The 22,606-nt window shown below is 37.9% G+C and overlaps 1 protein-coding gene and 1 pseudogene across 1 annotated transcript in view; one reads left to right on the top strand and one right to left on the bottom strand.

Annotated features, from left to right (window-relative positions):
* Window positions 1-22,606, top strand: part of Pbrm1 (polybromo 1) — a 109,174-nt gene that overhangs the window by 16,638 nt on the left and 69,930 nt on the right. The window contains exons 8-15 of the mRNA XM_026779989.1: window positions 1,090-1,206; window positions 6,711-6,779; window positions 8,400-8,498; window positions 12,869-12,954; window positions 13,579-13,674; window positions 14,798-14,889; window positions 19,035-19,248; window positions 22,323-22,464. Of these exons, the coding sequence (XP_026635790.1) occupies window positions 1,090-1,206; window positions 6,711-6,779; window positions 8,400-8,498; window positions 12,869-12,954; window positions 13,579-13,674; window positions 14,798-14,889; window positions 19,035-19,248; window positions 22,323-22,464 (915 nt within the window). The remainder of the gene's footprint in view (window positions 1-1,089; window positions 1,207-6,710; window positions 6,780-8,399; window positions 8,499-12,868; window positions 12,955-13,578; window positions 13,675-14,797; window positions 14,890-19,034; window positions 19,249-22,322; window positions 22,465-22,606) is intronic.
* On the bottom strand, window positions 1,830-3,254 carry LOC101997329 (annotated as a pseudogene).

Below are 22,606 nucleotides of genomic sequence, written 5' to 3'. Positions count from 1 at the left end.
CTCTGAGTCTCAGTCTATGAGTATAGCAAAATATTGTTAGGCATCATATGCTGACTTTTTTTCTTTTCTCCAATTGTGGTTGGTTCTATCCTAGGCCTCTGGGTCATCCAACCTCTGGGTCCTAGCACGCTAGGCAGTGTCAGGGGTGGGCTCACTCTTACGGCATGGGTCTCAGGCTGGACCAGTCATTGGTTGACCACTCCAGCAATCTGCCACCCTTAGCCCAGCACATCCCATAGGCAGGACAGACTGTGGGTGAAAGATTGTGTGGCTGGTTGGTGTCCCAGTCCCTCCATTGTAAGTCTTGCCTGGTCACAGAGGATGACCAGTTCAAGCTATGTATCTACTGTTGCTAGGAATCTTAGCTGGGATCATCCTTGTAGATTCCTGGGAGTTTCTCTTGCACCAGGACTGTATTTGACCCTGAAATTTCCCCCCTTTTAGGTCGTTTCTTTCAGTACTCTTCCTCTTCATCCTCCCCTCAATTCAATCCCTCATGTTCCCATTCCACCATCCCCCAGTTTACCCATAAGATCTCTTCTATTTCTCCTTCTCAGAGAGAACCATGTGTGTCACCCCCCCACACACACACACACACAGACACAGACACAACCCCCGGACTGTAAAGTAAAGGATAACTGTGCTACAATTCACAGACCCAGAGAGACTAGGTAACAAGGAAGGTCCAATAGATTTTTACTTAATTTGAGGAGCTATGAGGAACAGAGTAGTCAAGTATTATTATGGGGCATGTTTTCTCTAGTTTTAAGGATATGAATTTCTACATTCACATATATGCTACTTTTATTTTACAATGTTTATTACAAATTTAAGATTCATTGTAGGACCTGATCCAGGAGACTTAATTACAGAAATATTTCAAAGAGCTTCACAAGTTCACTTAGTCTTTCTTAGGCACAAGCTTGTGCCTACGCTAGAGCATTTCTAATGTACTCTTGAAACTTGAACTTAGGATAAATATTGTGCAGTAGTTGCTCTTTAGAATTAGCTTCGCAATCTTAAAAATTGTTTCCTGTTTGGTACTTATGTATGGATTTGTTTCTCTCCCTGTCCCTCTTTGCCCTCTAGTCTTCTCCAGGTTACCTAAAGGAGGTCCTAGAGCAGCTTCTTGAAGCCATAGTTGTAGCCACAAATCCATCAGGACGGCTCATCAGTGAACTTTTTCAGAAACTGCCTTCCAAAGTGGTAAGAGATAAAGTATTTATTTTTAAGTACTTTAAGAATTTTATTAGATACTAATAAGTAAAATAAGATTAAAGGTTAAGAGCTGCAGGTTAAGTAATGTAGATGGAGACTGCACATTGGTTTCTCAGCTGCCCAGATCCAAGTAATCACACAAAAATGATATTAATTACAATGCTGTTTGCAGGCTGGCCTTGAACTCACAGATATCCTCCTGCCTCTGTCTCCCGAGTGCTGGGATTAAAGGAGTGTGCCACCACTGTCCAGTTTAGCTCAAGATTGTTATTAAGTAACTCTTACATCTTAAATTAACCAATTTCTATTAATCTGTGTATTACCACGAGGCTGTGGCCTACCAGTAAGGTTCCAGCATCATTCTCCTTTGGCAGCTACATGGCATCTCTATGACTTTGTCTATTCTCTCTCTATATCTCTTCCAGCCTGGCTATATTCTGCCCTGCCATAGACCAGAACAACTTCTTTATTAACCAATGGTAATAAAGCATATTCACAGCATACAGAGGGGAATCCTACATCATCTCCCCTTTTCTGTCTAAATAAAAAGGAAGGTTTTAACTTTAACAAAGTAAAACTACATATAATGAAATAGATATCTTTTATCATAACTAAGGAAGACTATAACTGTCTTCAACTCTTGAAAGACCCCAGAGAGATATATTACCTAAGTAAACAGGGAGTGCATTATAAGCAACTTCCAAAACTCTAGAATTTACAGACATCTTGCTGCCTGGACAGTCACCCAAAGTTCTTCTGTAATGTTGGGGCTTCCATCTTCAGCCTACAGGCCCATAGTATCTGGCAGATTTTTCCATGAAGCAGGAAATTTGAAAGACTGTTTCGCCTATATTTGGCAATTTGTCAGTCACTTTCTTCTGTGTCCTGCAGAATATCTGGCAGACTCTTTCATGAAGCAGGAACCCTGAAGGACCGTCTCATCTTTAGGCAAGTTTACCAGTCATTTTTCTGTGGGTCCTGCATGTCAAGCATACCTTTAAGCAGTCCAGGAGCAGTTTTCTTGCCCAAATGGCTACCAAACTCCATAAGGAGCCTCTTCGATGCCCATCGTCCTCTTGAAGTAATTGGTGCTGCCAGAGCAGACATGTCTTACTGTCAAGAAAAGTCTTAGGTTCTTAAAACATTTTAAATGCCATATTCTGTAGGTCTTTGAAGTGTTGAAGATTATCTAACTGAAATATATTTCTGTAGAAAACCTTACTAAAAAGACTACAGTTTGACTATTATAAGTAACTATTAATCCATAATTTTAATATATTACATGTTTAAATGAGCTGTATAAACAATACACTAAACAAGAGTAGAAATATACATATAACAAAACTTACCTTAAATTTGTATCAGTAGACTAAGTTCCATACCAAAGTATTCATCTCTTTATTATATCTCTCTTTAAACGAAAACAAACATTATTTGTTTATTTATCTATTTTTACTTTTGTCTGCATTTATTTTATGCTGAATTTGTTCCCGTGCCATAAGCTTTTGTTTCTTCAGTTTCTTCTGGGATATCTTTTTTTTCTGTGCAGCCTCCTTTTCTGGCTTTGGAACAATCTGTTCCTTTTCAGTGAGGATTATCTTGATGTGGCATGAGGAGCTCATAAAAGGGTTAATCTGGCCATGAGCTCTGTAAGTTCGTCAGCGCATCATAGGTGCTTTGTTATCTGGATGTGTTCAATGACTAGAGAGTCTATATCTAAACCCTGCAGTTCAGCATTGCTCTCTGCATTTTTAAGCATGTGCAGCAAAAATTCCGCATTCTTATTTGACCCCTGACCCTTTGTCCAGCCCCACTGTTTGGCCTGGGCTCACCTACCTACCGACTTCACCCATGTACCGTCACACTGCTTCTTCAAAGTGACATCTTTTAGATGCTTGGTGGATTTTGAATTTGCATATCGTTGATGGCCTGGGCCCTTTCACGGGTATTCTTAAAGTGAACTCTAAGGTTTGATCCTCTCGATTTGTATGATTTTGTAGGGTTTTCTGGGTCAAGAGAGTAGCGAACCATCTTCACAGGTCACCTCTGACCTCTTACAGGAAAAGGGAAACAAACATTTATAAACAACCATTTTGGAAATTTGGGCATTGTTTTTTCCAAACCACTTCCTACTATATGTTGGGTAAAGTATTTTAGGGTTCACAGAGACCTTTCAGGGGGTCTTGTTCCATCAAACCACATTAGCCTGGAAGGAATCCACAGATTCTTCTGTGGAAACAGAAGTAGAACCTCTTTTCCAAAGTAACATATCCTTAGACTCAAAATTTGAAGTCATGATATCTTTACGTTGGTTTAATTTAGCAGCTTCCAGAATCAAATGTCTCTCTGCCATCAAAAAATTCAAAGAAAACACAATAATATGCATAATTCAGACTCTGTATTTTTCATCTTTATGTGGCTTATTTTTTATTCTGTTACCTTTTAGTATTTATTTTTATTCCTTTTATCTATGAATGTCTGTACTCTTTAATATTACTTTTACTGTCTCTTTAAAAACTTTACTTCTTTTTATAACTGTCTATATTCTTTTTCTTCTCTCTCCTAAGCCTACGTATATTTTTTAAATACACTATGTCTTGTTTAGAGGGGTTTTTTTGATTTTGTTTTTCAAGACAGGGTTTTTCTGTAGCTTTGGAGAACTTCTGTAGCTTTGTCCTGGAACTAGCTCCTGTAGACCTGGCTGGCCTCGTACTCACAGAGATCTGTCTGCCTCTGCCTCCCGAGTGCTGGGATTAAAGGTGTGCGCCACCACTGCCCCCACTTACTTATTTCAAAAGAAAAAAAAAAATGCTCCTGGTCAGGAAAGGATTTCTGATACACAATAGGACAGACTCAGACTTAAAAGACCTCTAATGGAGGCCTGGTGGTGGTGGTGCCACTTGGTCTACAACAGCTAGTTCCAGGACAGGCTCCAAAGCTATAGAGAAACCCTGTCTCGCAGGGAGGGGGGGGGAGTTTGAAAGAAAGAGGGAGGGAGGGGGAGGGAGGGAGAAGGAGAGGGAGAAAGAATGCTAAGCGGACATGGCTAGGATTGACAAGCAGCTTTGCCTGTTGTCTCTGCCCAGTCCAGCATGTTGGCTGTATGTTTGCCACCTCTGTGAATCATGCTCACCGTCCTAGCTCTAGAGACATAGCGGGTCTTTGTCGCCTTTAAGCAATTTGTGACATACTGCTCAGGAATCACATTTAAGTGCAGGACCACCCGAAAGAGTCAAAGTTCATGCTTCCAGCAGGAACCAGGAACCATGGTTAAAGAAGCCATGCATTTTTTTGCTACTAATGCTGAGTCAAGAAACCTTCTTTTAAAGGAGCTGTACCTCTGCTTGCCTCCAGCAAACAGAGCCCACCCAAGAAAATGCTGCTACCAAGAAGCCATGCCTAACTGTTCTTTTTTGTCTAGAATTCCTTCCCAAGTTTCTCAGGTTTTATGTGGATGTAGTTCTCCATGTTTGGCTCCATTTGTAAATGGAGACTGCACGTTGGTTTCCCAGCCACTTAGACTCAAATAATCATACACAAACTATATTAGTTACAACACTGTTTGGCCTATTAGCTCAGGCTTCTTATTAAGTAACTCTTTTTTTTTTTAAGATTTATTTATTTATTACATATACAGTGTTCTGCTTGCATGTATACTTGCAGGCCAGAAGAGGCCACTAGATATCATTACAGATGGTTGTGAGCCACCATGTGGTTGCTGGGAATTGAACTCAGGACCTCTCGAAGAGCAGTCAGTGCTCTTAACTTCTGAGCCATCTCTCCAGCCCCTTAAGTAACTCTTACATCTTAAATTAACCCATTTCTATTAATCTGCTTATCACTTCAAGACTGGCTTACCACTAAGGTTCCAGCATCTTTCTCCTTCAGCAGCTACATGCCGTGGCATCTCTCTGACTCCACCTACTCTCTCTATATATCTCTTACAGTCTGGCTATATATATTCTACCCTGCCATAGACCAAAGCAACTTCTTTTTTAACCAATGGTAATAAATCATATTCACAGCATATGGAGGGGAATCCCACATCACTAAAGGTAGCCAAGTGATATTCTTCATGGCCTCAACAGAAAGCATAATTTGTAATTTTCCTTGACTGGAAGATGGCTTTTTTTTTTTAATTTAATATGAGTAGAGGCCTTTTGCCTGTGTGTCTGTCTATGTGCCTTGTGTACCTAGTGACTGTGGAAGAGAGGAGAGTGTGTTAGATCCTCTGAACTGGAGTTAGAGATGGTTTGGAGCCACCATGTGGGTACGGGGAATCAAATCTGGGTTCTCTGCAAGATCATCAAGTGCTCTTAAGTTTGGAGCCATCTATCCAGCCCCCAAAGGTTCGCTTTTTAAAAAAAGATTATTGGTGTGAGAGGGGAGGGAGATGGAGCAGATTTTCTGATTGTTTTGATTGAGTTGGTCCCAAACTCGTACTCTTTTTGGTTTTGTTACTATGCTGCATAATAGTATAATTTAACAGTTTAGCCTTATTATTTATGTTAAATATTACTTATTTTTGTTATTTTGGTATAAATTTTCACTATATTACCTAGACTTGTCACAAACAAATCCTACTGTTTCAGTCTCTGAGTAATTATATTTTAATTTCAGAAGTGTTATAAAGACTTATAAAAAGAGCAAACTACTTTTGGATTTTGGTCAACTTCAATTATTTATTTCAAGAAGTAAACTTATAGAAGATCCTGAGAGTAGTGAGCATGAGAAGCATCATGAAAGCTACAAGGACATTCCTCAGTGTGCCTGTTTCTTGAGATGAGCTCAGATTAGATAAATACCACAGGTGTATCTCACCTATGCTACAAAATCTTAAATGTCTTTAAAATACTTTGAGGGAAGGAGGAAGAGTTCAAATTCAAATCTCATGGTTGTTCAACATGAATATTGGGTATGCCAATGTTGTATTGCAAATATGAAAAGCTTGAGTCCATCCCAAACTTAAAAGAACTAGATCTGGTCATGTGGTCCTAATATTCCAGCCAAATGGGAAGTTGAGGCAGAAAAATTTTAAGAGTTTGAGGCTACCCTGAATTTTTCAGTGACACCTCTAGTGTGGGAGGTCCTTATGTCTATGTGTTGCTTTTCATGGTTAATGAATAAGGAAACTGGCTTTGCCTATAGCATGGGAGGAGGAAGGTGGAGCTAGAGAGAATCCGTGGAACCACTGGAGATAAACCCTGGGAACCTTATCTGGTAAACCACAGCCACGTGGCAATATACAGATTAATAGAAATGGGTTAAATGAATATAAGAGTTAACTAATAAGAAGCTAGAGCTAATGGGCCAAGCCTTCTCCAACAACCCTGTCTCATTTTCCTTGAAAAAGAGAAAAGAAAGAAAAAACACAATTCTTTTTCAGTATGCTTTCACCATGGATTTCATAAAGTTTCTCAGTTTTCTGGTTGAAGAATAGACTTACCTTCTGAGTGCTTTAGATTATTGACCATACCTTTTTTGTCTTGCAGCAATATCCAGACTATTATGCAATAATTAAGGAGCCTATAGATCTCAAGACCATTGCTCAGAGAATACAGGTATGAAGGTGAACATATGTAATCATGTGCAGTAGGACAGATCGGCTTGCATACTTAGGAGATTTTAGAAAGTAAAATAATAGATATTTCTTTCTTCTAATTGTGGGTTTTTTTAAATTGTATTTTAGGAGACGAGTTTAGCTTAGGTTCAAGGGCCTAGGTTCAATCTCTTGTCAGTAAATGAATGAATAAATAAATAGCTAAATAAGTGGGATGGGTTGTAGACATTTCTGATTATGAAAGGCACATTGACAATAAAAGCTTTGTTGATTTTTACCCTCTTCTAAATCACTTTATGATATATTCGAATGAAAGTTACTTAGAATAATAGATAGTTGACTGTAAGGTTAATGAAAATAGGTACTTGTCCATGTGTCCTTTGCCTGGTGTGTGTGTTCCTTTTTCTTCCCAAGGAAAATGCTCTCTGGGAAACAGACAGAACTCAGAGTTGTGGTGAAAGAGTTGAGATAGCCTCTTTGTGGTACTAGCCCCATTGCTACTCTTTGTTACCAGGAGCCATGGTTGCTTTCTGGTCTGGTGCTAGACTCTTACATCACAGAAGTCAGGGAGGAATCCTGCCATTCTTAACTTAGTCATTCCGAGATCTAAACTATGAATTAGCTGACACATGGGGATGTTCCTTGGCCTTGCTGCTACGCTGTTGGCAAAGCAGCCAATGCTCAGTCTCATGGCCCCCTCTCACCTATGAGAGTCCTTCCAAATAAGATGGATGTTCAGATGTTGCTTTGCTCACCAACTGTTTTCCTTAGCCTGGCTATCCCAATTTCCTTATTTGTCTTTTCTCTGCGCAGTCTGTGCTTCAGCTTTACCATTTCTCACCCTCCACTACACTTCATTTGCTTTCTCTGCTCTTCAGAACTTACCCTGTTTATTCCTGTGTACTGGCCATCAGTCGTATGCCTTTACTTGGTATGTGTGTTCCTTTCCTCAGTATTTGAAGCAGCTATATGAGTATCCTTGCATTATTTTGGGTTGAATGAGCTTTAATGTGTAATAGCTTAGGCACAAGTAGAACTGATTTTATACTTTACCTCAATATCTGGTAAATAGAGGAAGTTTACTTTAATATTCACATAGCGCTTAGTGTTTGGTGCATAGTAAACTGTTTTTGTTAAATAAAACCTAAATAAACCTCATAAAATAAACTTCACTTGATTTTTTAAAAAATTGTAAGTTGTTTATGAAAATAATATAGATTCTGGTTTGTACTTATAAATAGGTACTAGTAATAATCTATAAAAGGGAAGATAATTTTAGGTATTATTTACAATTAAACTTCCCAGTGACATTTTGGACGGTAGTACCTACAAGAGTGAGTTTCAGGACAGGCTCCAAAGCTACAGAGAAACTGTCTTGAAAAACTAAACAAATAAAAAATAGTCTTTTTCTTTGTCTTTTCTTTTCTCCCCCTCCCCCCCCAACCTATTCTGGAACTTGATCTGTAGACCAGGATGGCCTTGAACTCACAAGAGATCAGCCTGCCTCTGAGTTCTGGGATTTGAGGAATGCACCACTACTGCCTGGCGAGTCTTTATCTTTAAAGGTTATATTGACTAATTCTTATTAAGAAAAATTGCTATATTTTGTTGTTTACTATAGAATGGAAGCTACAAAACTGTTCATGCAATGGCCAAAGATATAGATCTTCTAGCAAAAAATGCCAAAACATATAATGAGCCTGGTTCTCAAGTATTCAAGGTTAGTGTTTTGTTGTTGCTATTTTCATTGATGATAGTAGACACTAACTTAGTTCCAGTGTTTATTATAATCATAAATTCCATCCATTTAAAATATAGAACTTAGGGGTTTAGTATTACAGAGTTGTGTAGCCATTAAATTCGTGCTCATTTTCATTTGCCTATAATTTCTCAAAGTGTAAATAACCTTCATCTACTTTTCTGTCTCTATATATTTGTTTATTCTGGAAATTTCATGTAAGTGACATCATATAACATGGATTCCTTTATGACTAATTTCTTTGTTTAACATACTGTTTGAAGATTTGTGTGTGTGCCAATGCTTAGCCTCTTTTTCATGATTGATTGATCATTAATAGTCTTTCTTAAAGATGGCACCATATGTTTTTCTTTAAATCAGTTATTAGACATTTTAGTTATTTCCATTTTTAGCTATTATAAATAGGAGTATTCACATATATAAGTTTTTGTAGACATACATTTTCACTATACTTGGGTACATACCTAGGAATGCAGTTGCTTGGTCATACAGTAACTATGTAGTTATCTTACTGAAGAATTCACAAAGTGTTTCCCTAGCAACTTTTCTGTGTTACGTATCACCAGTATTCAAATGCTACAAGTTTTCGACATTCGTACCAAACACATCCTTTTCATTTTGTTTTTATTACAGCAAACTTGGGAGTATCATAGTGTATTATAGTTTTGATTTGCTTTTCTTTAATATATTGAATATCTTTTCATGTACTTAGTGATCTTTTGTGTATGGTATTGTCCTCTTTGGAGAAATGCCTATTTTGATTCTTTGCCCACTTTTAAAATTTGGTTACTTATATTTTCACTGTCATTTTAATAGTTATATTAAAAATGTAATAAAATTATATTGTTGGTATCCTATTCTTATCAGTTGGTTTTAAAATGAAAAATGAAATTTATGCCCTAGCAATGCTGAAGCATGCATGGGCAGCCTGTATATGGCAGTTCCATTGGACTTGTCCATATTGGGTTTCATGGTCTAAATTGATGAGGATGACTAACCAGGTCTCTTCCTCTAGAGGGCACCAGATCTCATTACAGATGGTTGTGAGTCACATTGTGGTTGTTGGGAACTGAACTCAAGACCTTTGGAAGAGCAGGCAGAGAGCTTTTAACTGCTGAGCCATCTCTCCAAGTTTTAAAATACTTTCTCCCATTCTCTTGTCTTTTCACCCTTCACAGTAATTCATCTTGACATGGTTTCACTAATTTTGAAGAATTCTAGTTGGTCTTTCTCTTTTTTTCTTTTGCTTATATTTTAGGCATCATAACAAATCATTACCTAATCAAAGTTAAAAAATATTTACACTGCCGGGCGGTGGTGGCGTACGCCTTTAATCCCAGCACTTGGGAGGCAGAGGCAGGCGGATCTCTGTGAGTTCGAGACCAGCCTGGTCTACAGAGCTAATTCCAGGACAGGCTCCAAAGCCATAGAGAAACCCTGTCTCAAAAAACCAAAAAAAAAAAAAAAAAAAAAAAAAAAAAATATATATATATATATATATATATATATATATATATTTACACCTATATTTTCTTCTTAGAATTTTATAGTTTAGGTATTACATTTAGATCCTGAATCTAGGTTGAATTAGTTTTTGTGTATGTTAAGTAGGCATTCAGATGCATTCTTTTGCATGGGTTATTACCCCCAACACTATTTTAAAAGTGATTCTTTCTCCATTGAATTATGTTGCATCCTTACTCAAAATCAGTTAACCATGGATAAAGGGTTTATTCTTAGATACTTAATCTTCTGTTCATCTAAATATACAGTTTTTTAAATAACTATTTAGTCCTTGCATTTAAATTTCATAAATACAAAAAGCATTCTTTGAAATGTAGTAAATAATATTGAATAACTGATTGCTTTGCAGTTGCCCCTTAGAAACTTTCTGGTTCTAATAATGAATAGTTGGTTGTAGAGATGTCTTTGATTAGCCAGGCAGTGGCGGTGTGTGCCGTTAATCCCAGCACTCAGGAGACAGAGGCAGGTGGATCTCTGTAAATTCAAGGCCAGCCTGGTCTACAGAGTGAACCCCTAGACAGCCAGGGCTACACAGAGATGTACTACATATTATTGGGTATTTAGAAAAGGGTGCTCAGAAAGTCTTCTACTAAGAAAATCATTAGATTTTTCTGAATGTTGGCCAAAATACTCAACATTGCTGTTGGTAGTTACAGTTAGCTTTTATTTGTACGTATTTTTATGCTGAGTTTATTCCTGTGCCTTAAGTTTTAGTTTTCTCTAGGGTGTCTTTTTTTTTTCTGTGTAGCCTCCTTGACTTAGAAATAGTTTGTCCTTTTTCCGTGAAGTCATCTCACTGTGGCAGGAGAGCTCATGGATGAGCTGGCCCACCACAGCCATGCTCTGTAAATGACACATTTTGGGTGTTTTATTCACCTGGATGTGTTCAGTGACCATAGGATCTACATCTGAACCCTTCATTCAGTATTACTCTCTTGTTCTTACGCATGTGCAAGCAGCAAAAATTCAGCACTCATTTTTTGGGTTACTGACCTTGTGCCCCAGTGTTTGGCCTGGGCATACCTGCTTGGTCCACAATCACACTGCTGGAATTATACACAGTGCTTCTTCCTTTCTTCCTCCCTCCCTCCTTCCTTTCTTTCTTTTCTTGAGATAGTGTTCATCTGTGTAACCACTATAGCTGTCCTGAAACTCACTTTGTATGTAGACCAGGCTGGCCTCGAACTAACTCATGGAGGTCCACCTGTATCTGCCTTACAAGACATAGTGCTTCTTTAAGGTTACATCTTTTAGTTCCTTAGTAGCCTCTCAGATATTTATACTGGTGATGGCCTGGCTAGTTTCACAGGTATATTCCCCCACTCCACATCCCAGTGAGCTATGTAAGGGAGGTAATATCTGTAACATTGATTTCTTTTTAAAAACATTTTTTTAACTTTATTTGTGTGAGTGTTTTGCCTACATGTGTGTCTTTGTGCCATGTGCATTTTGACTGGGGAGGCCAGAAGGGGGTGTTGGAATCTTTGGAACTAGAAGTACAAACTGTCATGAACTGCCACATGGATACTGGGAATAAAACCCAGGTCCTCTGGAAATGTACAGTGGTCTTAACTGCTGAGCCATCTCTCCAGCCCCTTATGATTGTTCCTAAAATTAACATGAAATTTTGAACTTCTTGATTTGTATAATTTTGTAGGACTTCCTCAGTCAAGAGAGTAGCAAAACCCATTTCTACAGTTTACCCATCTCAGCCCACTTTCTTTTGCATTGCTAAGAAGTTTGAATGAAGCCAGGTATAGTGGTACACACCTTTAATCCTAGCACCCAAGAGGCAGAAGCAGGGGGAATCTCGGAGTTCAAGGCCATTCTGGTCTACCTAAGGAATTCCAGAACAGCCAGGGCTGTGTAGAGAGAACCTGTCTACAAAGAGGGGGGGGGGTGTCAGAAGTGAATTAGGAAGTACTTGAATTCTTAGTTTGTGAAAGAACAGTACTCTGGAGGCAAAGGCAGGCAGATCTTTGTGAGTTCAAGACCAGTCTGGTCTACAACAGCTAGTTCCAGGACAGGCTCCAAAGCTACAGAGAAACCCTGTCTCAAAAAACCAAAAAAAAAAAAAAAAAAAAAAATAGTTTTTAGTCTAATTATTTTCCCTGACCTAAGTTGTTTTTATTTATTCATTTATTTTTATGATGCAGAGTTGGAGTTCATTAGGACTAAAGTTTAACATAGATTTAAGCTTATTACAAAGGTCTGTGCTTAGGAAACAGAGAGAGATGACCCAAGAGCATGAGTATGTGTTTCTCAACAGTCATCCTGAACTACAAGAAAGAAAGCTTTAGATCTAATGTGTTAGTTTGCTATTAATTTAAGCAAGTACATTTATTTATCTGAAATTTGTGTGCATGGTCTTTCAAATTGTAGAATTATATCTTTTTTTAATTTTCAGATCATTTTATACAAATTGAATTCATTGTATTTTCCCATTAGATCCAGTGTGCCTCTTACTTGCCAAATTATAAAAGAGCAGCAGCCCTCTAAAGTCATACTCAGTGACAGCTCATGAAGGTGCTCTGGGAGCCCCTGCAGAGTGTTAGAGATGCAGACTTAAGTGACAGTGACGTGAAAGCCAGCAGTGCATGAGTCGGGAGTTATCCCACTGCTTTGTTTTGGTGTGTGTGGGCCCAAACATGTGGAGATAAGAGGACAGCTTGGAAGAGTTGTTTCTCTCCGTCCACCATGTGGGTCTTAGGGATAGAACTCAGGTCATCTGGCTTGGTGGCAAGAACCTCTACCCACTGAGCCATCTTGTGAGTCTTTTTCTAAACAAAGTAATTTTATCTTGCTAGGATGCCAATTCGATTAAAAAAATATTTTATATGAAAAAGGCAGAAATTGAACATCATGAAATGGCTAAATCAAGTCTTCGAATAAGGTAGGTTTAAGATATCTAAGATCCTTGTGCCTATTTGCTGAATTTTTAGCTAGTAAAATCAATACAGTAGAAAATAAGATGAGTTTACAGTTGATATATGAATCTGAAAACCGTAGAAACTTTTTTAGCTGCTTCATTCTAGCTGAAGAAAGTATTTGAAAAGATGTATGTATATGTGTGTGTATGTATATATAGTATATGAATATTTAATAATACTGTGTTATATGTGTGCAATTAGATGTTTAGATAGAACAATTCAGGTCTCATTCTGGCTTGTCCTTCATTAGAACTATATCTTTGAAAATGTCTTAGTTGTGGGATTCTATTTCCTCTTAAATGAAATGGAAACATTGAGTAACTACTTTCAAAGCTTTCTTCTGGCCCTCATATTTATTTCTTCTGGTTCTGTAGCAACCACAAGCCCGTGAACACTAGTCCTGGTCCCTTTCTTCAATGTCCCCAATCTTGACACAGAACTTGCTGTATAATAGACTCTCAGAAATATTTTATACTTTTCTTAGAAGGAAATAGTTGTCTCCTTTTTGTTTGCCCAGCATTCTTATTTTTAGCTCTTCAGTCTCTGAGGGTTTTTTTATTTTATTTTTTTATTTTATCTTTGGATAGGACTGCATCAAATTTGGCTGCAGCCAGACTGACAGGTCCTTCGCACAGTAAAAGCAGCCTTGGTGAAGAAAGAAACCCCACTAGCAAGTATTTCCGGTGAGAGTAAGAGGCTGTAGTCTGAGAGCTGACTCATGCTGTGACATAGGCATGCTAGCCATATGGCTGTCTTAAAGTTTTACTCTAGGTTTTGAGGAGGGTGTATCAAGTACTTTACTTAAGAAGATTGAGGTAAGAGCTGGGCATAGTGGCATATACCAAAATTTCAGCATTTGATAAACTGAGGCAGGAAGATGTGAGTTCAAGGCCAGTCCAGGTTCCATAGCAAGAGCCTGTCACAAAAGTAACCACAAGTAGGTCAAGGTTCTATACAGATCTTTTCTCATCTCTCAGATAACACTTAAGCTTTATTAAGTAGTGTTTAGTCTTACAAATAAAATGTGGTATTAAACACTTGTTTATACTAAATCAATATTGTGTTCATAATAAAATTTGTTATTGTGAAATGAGTATCTTAGAAGAAAATAACCAAATCCTTATTTTCCATAAAATATGGAGTAATGTACTACAGTTAAGTGAAAAACAAAACAAATTGTATTAGTTTACTGTAGGCTTTCTGCTACCACTTTCTGTCTGTTGGTAAAGGTTTGCATATATAGGTGTTTTGCATGCTTGTATGGCCATGCACCATGTGAGTGCAGTGGAAACCAGAAGAGGATGTCAGATCTCCAGGCACTGAAGTGACAGGCAGCCTGGAGCTGCCCTTTGGATGCTAGGAATCAAATCCAGATTCTTTGGATGACCAGCTAGTGTTCCTAACTGCTGAGCCATCTCTCCAGCCCCAAGTTTTCTATTTTGAGAACAAAGAAATCTACTTTTCTTTGCTTTTTTTTGTTTTGTTTTGTTTTGTTTGTTTTTCGAGACAGGGTTTCTCTGTGGCTTTGGAGCCTGTCCTGGAACTATTTCTGTAGACCAGGCTGGTCTCGAACTCACTGAGATCCGCCTACCTCTGCCTCCCGAGTGCTGGGATTAAAGGCGTGCGCCACCATCGCCCGGCTACTTTTCTTTGCTAAGACTGATTATGAAGACTGTTATAAACTAAGAAGACAAGTAATAGAACTTATTTTTTTCTTGATATTAGTACATTTTAACAGTTCCTGTTTCATAAGATGAACAAATCGTAACACCAGCCTGTCTTCTAATTGCTCATTTTTCTTTGTAGTAATAAAAGAGCAGTCCAAGGAGGTCGCTTATCAGCAATTACCATGGCGCTTCAGTATGGTTCGGAAAGTGAAGAGGATGCTGCTTTAGCTGGTAGGCATTCTTATATTGTAGTTCTTCTGGCTGAGGGAAATTGCATTGACTTTGATCTTTCTTGGAATTGATTAGTTTTTTAAGAAAATGTTTTGTTGTACTTGATACAGTCTTGGATAAGTAAAATTGTCAAAGGTAAATTGCTTTGTGTTAATTGACAGAACTTGAATAGATAAAGATAAATCAGGCAAGAGGCTAGAGAGGTGACTCTTGCAGAGGACATGGGTTCAATTCCCAGCACCTATATGGTGCCTCATGACCCTTTGTAATTCCAGTTCCAAGGGATCTGATACCCTGTTCTGGCTTCCACATGCACTGCATGCATATGGTACTTAAATGCAGGCAGAGCGCCCATACACATAAAATAAAAATAACACTTTTTCTTAAAGAAAATATATCAGGCAAATAGTAAACAAAAAGAAATAACCAAAGAGGAACTGTAGCTTTATTGACTTATAATAAAATGAACTCTCGAATACAGATATTGACAAATGAAAATGTTCTGTCATAGTGATGAAAAATTTGTTTCCTTGTAATACTGGTTTTTCTTGTATAAAAAAAATCCCTGCTTGAGAGCTGCAAAATACACTCAGATTCAAACTAAAAAAAAAAAAAAAATTGTTTCCTTGGGAAGGTGTTACAGAAGAAGACCAAGTATGTAAAAAACAAACAGATGGAGCTATGTAAGATACTTGAAAATACTGTCTTTAGAAGTTAATAGGCCCTTTTCATAGCTGGCTAAATAAGAGGTGCTAAGCATAGATCCATTTACTGTGTCCCAACCGCCAATACCCACCACTCCCTTCAGGTGGTACAAGGGATTGAACCCAGGGCCTCATGCCTGCTACACAAAGCCCTAACACTGAGCTACATCCCCAACTTAAACACACTTTGTTCCTATTACTTTGTTTACTATTGTTGAAACAAATTACTGCCAACTTAGTGACTTAGAGCAACATAAATTTAGTTTCTTAGAGCAGTGGAGCTCAAGTGTCTAAGGTCAAGGTAGGTAAGTAGGCCAGCCTTCTATTTTGATGTTTTACAGGAAAATAGATGCTTTGATTTTTCTGGTTTTTCGAGGCTACCTGTATCCCTTGGCTGGTGGTTCCTTCTTCCATTTTTAAACTATAGCTCTTCAGCCTCAGTATCTGTTATTCCTTCTTTCTTTGACTCCTTCATGGCGGCATCCTTGCCATTATTTTTAAGTGCCTACTCAAGTCAATACTATCACAACTGCAAAGTTGTTCTTCTGACATAGGTAGCATTCACAGGTTCTTTGGATTGGAACATTGATATGTTCTAGTGCCTACTATATAACTTACTATAGCAGGCTTGATAGATACATTCTGCACTTAAAATATATATATATTCCTCCCAGGTTCACATTTATCAAAGTTGACTATCTACAGAATTTAAAATAAATTTCAATAGGTTTTGAATGTTTCAGAATTATGCGGGGCATTTTTCTGATAATAGTATAAGAAGGATACCAACTAATGTAAAAGTAATGAAAAAGATAAAGTTTAAAAATCTAATGAGAGCCAGACATGTAGCTTAGTTGGTAGAGTACTTGCTGTACATGCATGAAACCCTGGTTTTGTTCCCTGGTGCCTCATAAAAGCAACTGTGGTAATATATTTTGTAATTCCAGTGCTCTGGGGGTAGATGGTCAGGAAGTTCAAGATCAGCTTTAGCTACAAAACAAAGCTCTTTTCTAACCTCTTCAGGCACCTGCACACACAGCTTATACACATACATGCAGGTAACTAAATCTTTAGAGAATTGAGCAGCATGTGTTTTGTATTTCTATAAAAATTATTTGCTTTGTTCTGGTGTTTTTATGACTTAGTTTCTACTGAACATTTCCTTACTAAGGAATCAATCATTCTCTGATGTTAGAAATGAGTGGGGCAATCATGTCTGAGAGTATCAACCTAATCTAAATTTGTCCTGTGGTAAATGTGTTAGTCTTCTGTTTTCCTAGCAAATACCTAATGATAATAAACCATATCTTGCTTTGGCTCACAGTTTGGGAAGTTCTAGTACAAGATCAGTCAGACTTGTTTCTTTTAGTCCTGTGGCATGGCAGCATATCATACATACTAGGGGCCATGGTATAGAGTAAAACCTTTTACCTTGTGTGTTGGGAAGTGAGAAGGAAGAGAAGCAGGGTCTCATTCCCTCCTTCAGATGAATGCCCCCGTGACTTCCTCTAATCCACATTTTAGTTTCTACCACCTCTCTTTAATGCAACTCTGAGGAACAAGCATTTAACACATGAGTCTTTGGGGTGGGGAATGCATTGCAGATCCTAACTGTAGCACTGAACCTCTTGCTTCTGTTTTGGTACTGAGATCTCCAAATGACTACTTGTTCCATTTGGCTGAGCATAGCAGGAAGTCTGAAGAAATCATATTTTCTTTTAATTTTTTAAGAAAAATAACTATCTTTTCTCATTTTACATGCCAAATCCAATTTCCACTCCCTCCACTGTTGATGGGGGCTGCTTGTTTCCCGGCCACCGGACCTGAAATAATCACACAGGGACTGTATTATTACAACACTGCTTGCCTGTTAGCTCACGCTTCTTATTGGCTAGCTCTTAGATCTTAAATTAACCCATTTCTAGTAATCTGTGTTTCGCCATGTGATTGTGGCCTACCGGTAAGGTTCCATCCGATGTCTGTCTCCTGCAGTGGCTTCATGGCTTTTCTTTGACTCCACCTACTCTCTCCTTCTCTATCTGCTTGGAATTCCTGCCTTGCAGTGCATTAGGCCCAAAGCAGATTCTTTATTTACCAGTAGTATTCACAGCATACAGAAGGGAATCCCATATCACCCCACCTTCCCCCACCACCCTTTATTCCACCCCCTAATTCACTCTCAGAGAGGGTAAGACTTTCAGGGAGTCAACAAAGGCTAGAAGAAATCACTATCTATCTATCTATCTATCTATCTATCTATCTATCTATCTATCTATCTATCTAATCTATCTGTCTATCGAATCTATCTATTAGTTTAATTTTGTACACATTGTTGTGACGGTGTCAGATTCCCTAGAACTGAATTAACAGACAGTTGTGAGCTGCCATGCGGGTACTGGGAATGTTTGAACCTGGGTCCATCTGGAAAAGCAGCCAGTGCTCTTAACCACTGAGCCATCTCACAACCCGAAATCACATTTTAAAAAGAAACTTTTTTAGTGTTTTAACTGAGTGCAACTTTTGAATTTACCATTTTCCAGGTAATATTTTTCTAAAATGTGCAATTACACTAGGTGTTTATTTTTATTTATGTGTGGTATGTATTGTGAGTGTATGCCATGTATTTGAAGGTGCCCATGGAGGTCAGAAGAAAGAATCAGATGCCTTGCAGTTTTGCAGTTAAGGTTGTTATCACCTGAGGGTTCTGGGAAATTAATTCAGGTCTGGAAGAACAGCAAGTATTCTTAACTGAGCCATCTCTCTAGTACTTACTCTAGCCATATTTAACATTTTTAAGGAAAATTAGAGATCTTGTAAAATCATTTTCAAAGCTGTACATAGTGGCACATACCTATAAACCTAACACTTGGGAGGTAGATGTAAGTTGGAGGCCAGCCAAGTCTATGTAGTGAACCCTTCATCCAAAAAATAAATAGGTTCCGAACATGATTGAGCCTGCCCATAATTCCAGCACCCAAGGGACTAAAACGGGATTTCTGAGCTCTCTCGATCAAATTGGGCCATGGTGTAGGACCTAATTTATAAGGAAAGAAAAAAGAAAAAACACGCTTTAAAGTGTTGGTTCTGGCCTGCAGAGATGGCTCAGTGATTAAGAGCACTTATTGCTTTGTAGATGACCTAAGTTCAATTCCCAGCACCCACAAGGCAGCTCACTCTGTCTGTAACTCTAAACCAAGAGGATCCAGTGCCCTTTTCTGACCTGTAGGCCCCAGGTACCCATGCATATATGGGGGCAAATATTCATACACATAAAATCTTTTTTTTTCAGTCCTATGTTTATTAGCTTCATTAAGATAATCAGCCAAAGATTCACATGTTTGCTTTTGATCATGCAACATAAAATCTTTTTAAGAATCACTAAGATTAAACGTGGATCGTTTTGTCTTTATTTCCCTGGTAAATATGTTTTTGTCTTCTCAGCTGCACGTTATGAAGAAGGGGAGTCTGAAGCCGAGAGCATTACTTCCTTCATGGATGTTTCAAATCCTTTTCATCAGCTTTATGACACAGTCAGGAGCTGTCGCAATAACCAAGGGCAGCTAATAGCCGAACCTTTTTTCCATTTGCCTTCAAAGAAAAAATACCCAGATTATTATCAGCAGATTAAAATGCCCATATCACTTCAACAAATCAGGTAAGACTGCTTCTGCATTCCTCAGTGTAGATATGTCTCCGTGTTAGCTGAGCCTGCACACACCTATTCCTTCCAGAAGTAGATAAGGAATTAAGTGGTAAAAAATAGTTTTTACCTCAGTATTTAATTGTCTGTCTCATAACTGAGTAAAGAAAAAACCTTCATGTCCACACTGTCATTCATTGATACTTTTTCATTTACTTAGCTTTTTTGACATAGTCTTGCTGTATAGTCATGGCTGTCTCCAAAGTCCTTCTGCCTCAGCATATAGAAAATCAGTTTATTTGGCCTACTAAAATGAAACAGATATTAGGTTAACATTTATCAGAAAATTATCTTTTATAGTCTTTGCCTTAGGAAGGAGAGTAAATTTACAGACGTTATGAAGTTCCCTTTAATTAATTTAAAAAAAATTTCTTTAGTTTCTTTTTCCTTTACTTAAAGAAATTCAAGCAGTTTAGTTAATTTTTTAACTTTTTAAAGATTTATTTTATTTGTGTGGGTGTTGCTCTTGTGTACATATGTGCAGCATGTTCATATGTGGTGTCCTTGGAGATCAGAAGAGGGCATTGGATCCCTAGGAACTAGAGGTGTAGACTGTTGTGAGCTACCATGTGGATACTGGGAACTGAACTCAGATCCTCTATAAGATCAGTAAGTGCTCGTAAATGCTAGACCATGTCCTCGTGTGTCCTGTTCCCAAAACCCCTACTTTTAAAAAATTTGTATGGGTATTTTGTCTGCATGTCTGTCTATGTACTGTGTATGTACCAGGTGCCTGAAGAGACCAGAAGAGGATATCAGATTCCCTAGAACTCCAGGAACAGGTAGTTGTGAGCCACCATGTGGGTGCTGAGATCTAACCTCAGTCCTCTGGAAAAGCAGCCAGAGCTCTGACCTATAGAGCCATCTTTCTAGTCATTGGTCTAGTTCATTTTAAAAGCCAAATAAAGTCCTTGGCTATCTTAGTTGACAGTTGTTCCAAATTGGAATTTTATAACACAAATATCGATTTGTTAAGTGAGACAATATATAATTTGAAAGATTCATCTGCATCTTCCTTCATTTAAATTTTTCTGTGGTATTTGTATTAATGCAGGAGTCCCAACCCTATACGTTGTGACCCCTTTGGGGGTCACAGCTGATAGCCTGGTCAGATATTTACATTACTATTCATAACAGTTAAAAATGTGCCAGGAAAGTTACACTCATGAAGTAGAAACAAAATAATTTTATGGTTAGGGGTCATCGCAACATGAGGAACTGTATTTACAGGTCACAGCATTAGGAAGGTTGAGAACCATTGTGTTGTAGTGTACCAGTGTGAAAGAATGAGAAGTAGGGACATAGTTGAGGCCTCGAGGCATCATACCAGAGTTTTGAAAGATAGATGTAGTTGTGTCTCCAGCTATGCTCTTCAGATGCTTTCTATGATGCCAGAAATATCATACTATGTGTGTCAGACGTGTGATTATAAATGGTGTGCTCTTGAAATTTGGTGAATGCTAGTAAGAAACTTGATTTTAAATTTCATTCAATTTCAATGGCTGTGCAATCCAGCATGCTCCTAGGAATATTTGTTGGCAGAAGGAAGGGAGGTAGATGCCTTCCCAAATGTAGAGTAGAAGACTGGGACAGTGTGAATGGTAGTGTTTGTTTAACATGCCTTTGGGTTCAGTCTCCAGCCCCACCAAAAGGAAAGCAAACAAACTTAGAGGAACTGGCCAGTGTGACTCCTCATGCCACTCTCCATTGTACTAAGGTTTGCCATCCCCATGTCCCTTTCTATCCCCCCCGAAGACTGCCATTGAATGATACTAGCAGTGACTAGCAAACTATCATTTTCAAGTTTGGATTTTGTTTTGTGACATGTGTACATGTAGCTGTAAAATGCAGTCACAGGCATACCGTAACTTGTGTGGAGGTCTGAGGACAACTTCAGGAGTCAGTTCTTTTACTATGAGATCTGGGGTTTGAACTCGGGATGTCAAACTTGAGAGCAAGTGCTTTAACCCACTGACTCTTGCCAGCCCAGAGTTTGTGTTCTTTGTGGGTGTTCTTAACACCTATTTCTTCACCTTTGGTTTGGTAAGAATAAACAGAGCATAATTTAAATTCTGCTGTTAGGCTCATGAGCTAGTACTAAGAACTGAATTTGTGCTTAATTGTTTTTGCTATATCCAGAGATGTTTTCCAATACTTATATCTTCTTAAGCACTGCACAGAATCTGAATATCACTTTAATAAAACTTAAAGTGAACCTTTACATGCATATTGAATAGTACCATTCTAAGAGAAAGTTTGGGATCTCTACATCTATTTGATGAGGCTGTTTTTACCTATTGTCATTCTCTTAGCACAATTTTTTTTTTATTTCAGTGATTAGCATGTAGGTACTTTAATCAAAGATGTAAAAGTTTATATCCAAAATCCATACAGTTAGGGCCAACAGACTTTATACAAAGAGCGTAGCTGATAGTAATAGCAATAGTGTCTAAGATACAAATTCCTAGGGATTTTAAGTAAAATAAACAGTCCTCAGCTCTAAACTATGTTACTTCTTTATAATTGACTGCCCTGGAAGAATAGTAACAAATAGACTCTGACAGATCTGCCTCTTGTTTCCCATCATGAGAGCCCCCTTCACTATCTGTCTTTTCTGGCTCTGGAGGTAAATATGTTACTCTAGGTGCTTTCTCAGCACCTTATCACTGGTTACTTGTATACATCCTAATTTTCAGAAATCAGGAGTTCACAGTGATTCACTGAAGCAGTTTAAAATCTAATTTCTTTTCCCTCAGGATTTTTTTCACTGGGAATTTTCCTAGTGTGTTTGCATTCATAGTTTACTCTGTTCTTTTGTTTAATTTATTCTTTTAGATTTTCAGGTAAACAGCAATATTGTCTAAATTGAATATTTCTTTAGACCTTACTTCTTAACTTAAAAGCCAGTTACAAGTGATTAATAAAGACATTATGTAGCGCTTGTAAAAGTTTTTTGTAATAAACTTTCAGGAAGAATGGTTGGTAATTTTCATAATAGAAACTTCTAATCATTTATTTGCTTTTTACAGAACAAAGCTAAAAAACCAGGAATATGAAACTTTAGATCATCTGGAATGTGATCTGAATTTAATGTTTGAAAATGCCAAACGCTATAATGTTCCCAATTCAACTATCTATAAGAGAGTCCTGAAATTGCAGCAAGTCATGCAGGTATGTTGCTGTTTGTTGTGTCATTGAATTAGTTTTATGTGATTGGAATGTCCTTTTCGGATATGTGTCCCCTATCTCCACCCTCAGAATATTGAGTCATTTGTTTCCACTACAAATATTGTTGATTTTTTTTTTTTTCTGT

Source organism: Microtus ochrogaster, chromosome 6, assembly GCF_000317375.1.
Source record: "Microtus ochrogaster isolate Prairie Vole_2 chromosome 6, MicOch1.0, whole genome shotgun sequence".
Taxonomy (NCBI): domain Eukaryota; kingdom Metazoa; phylum Chordata; class Mammalia; order Rodentia; family Cricetidae; genus Microtus; species Microtus ochrogaster.
The sequence above is the reverse complement of the archived record's forward strand: the minus strand, read 5'-3'. Positions and strand labels throughout refer to the sequence as shown.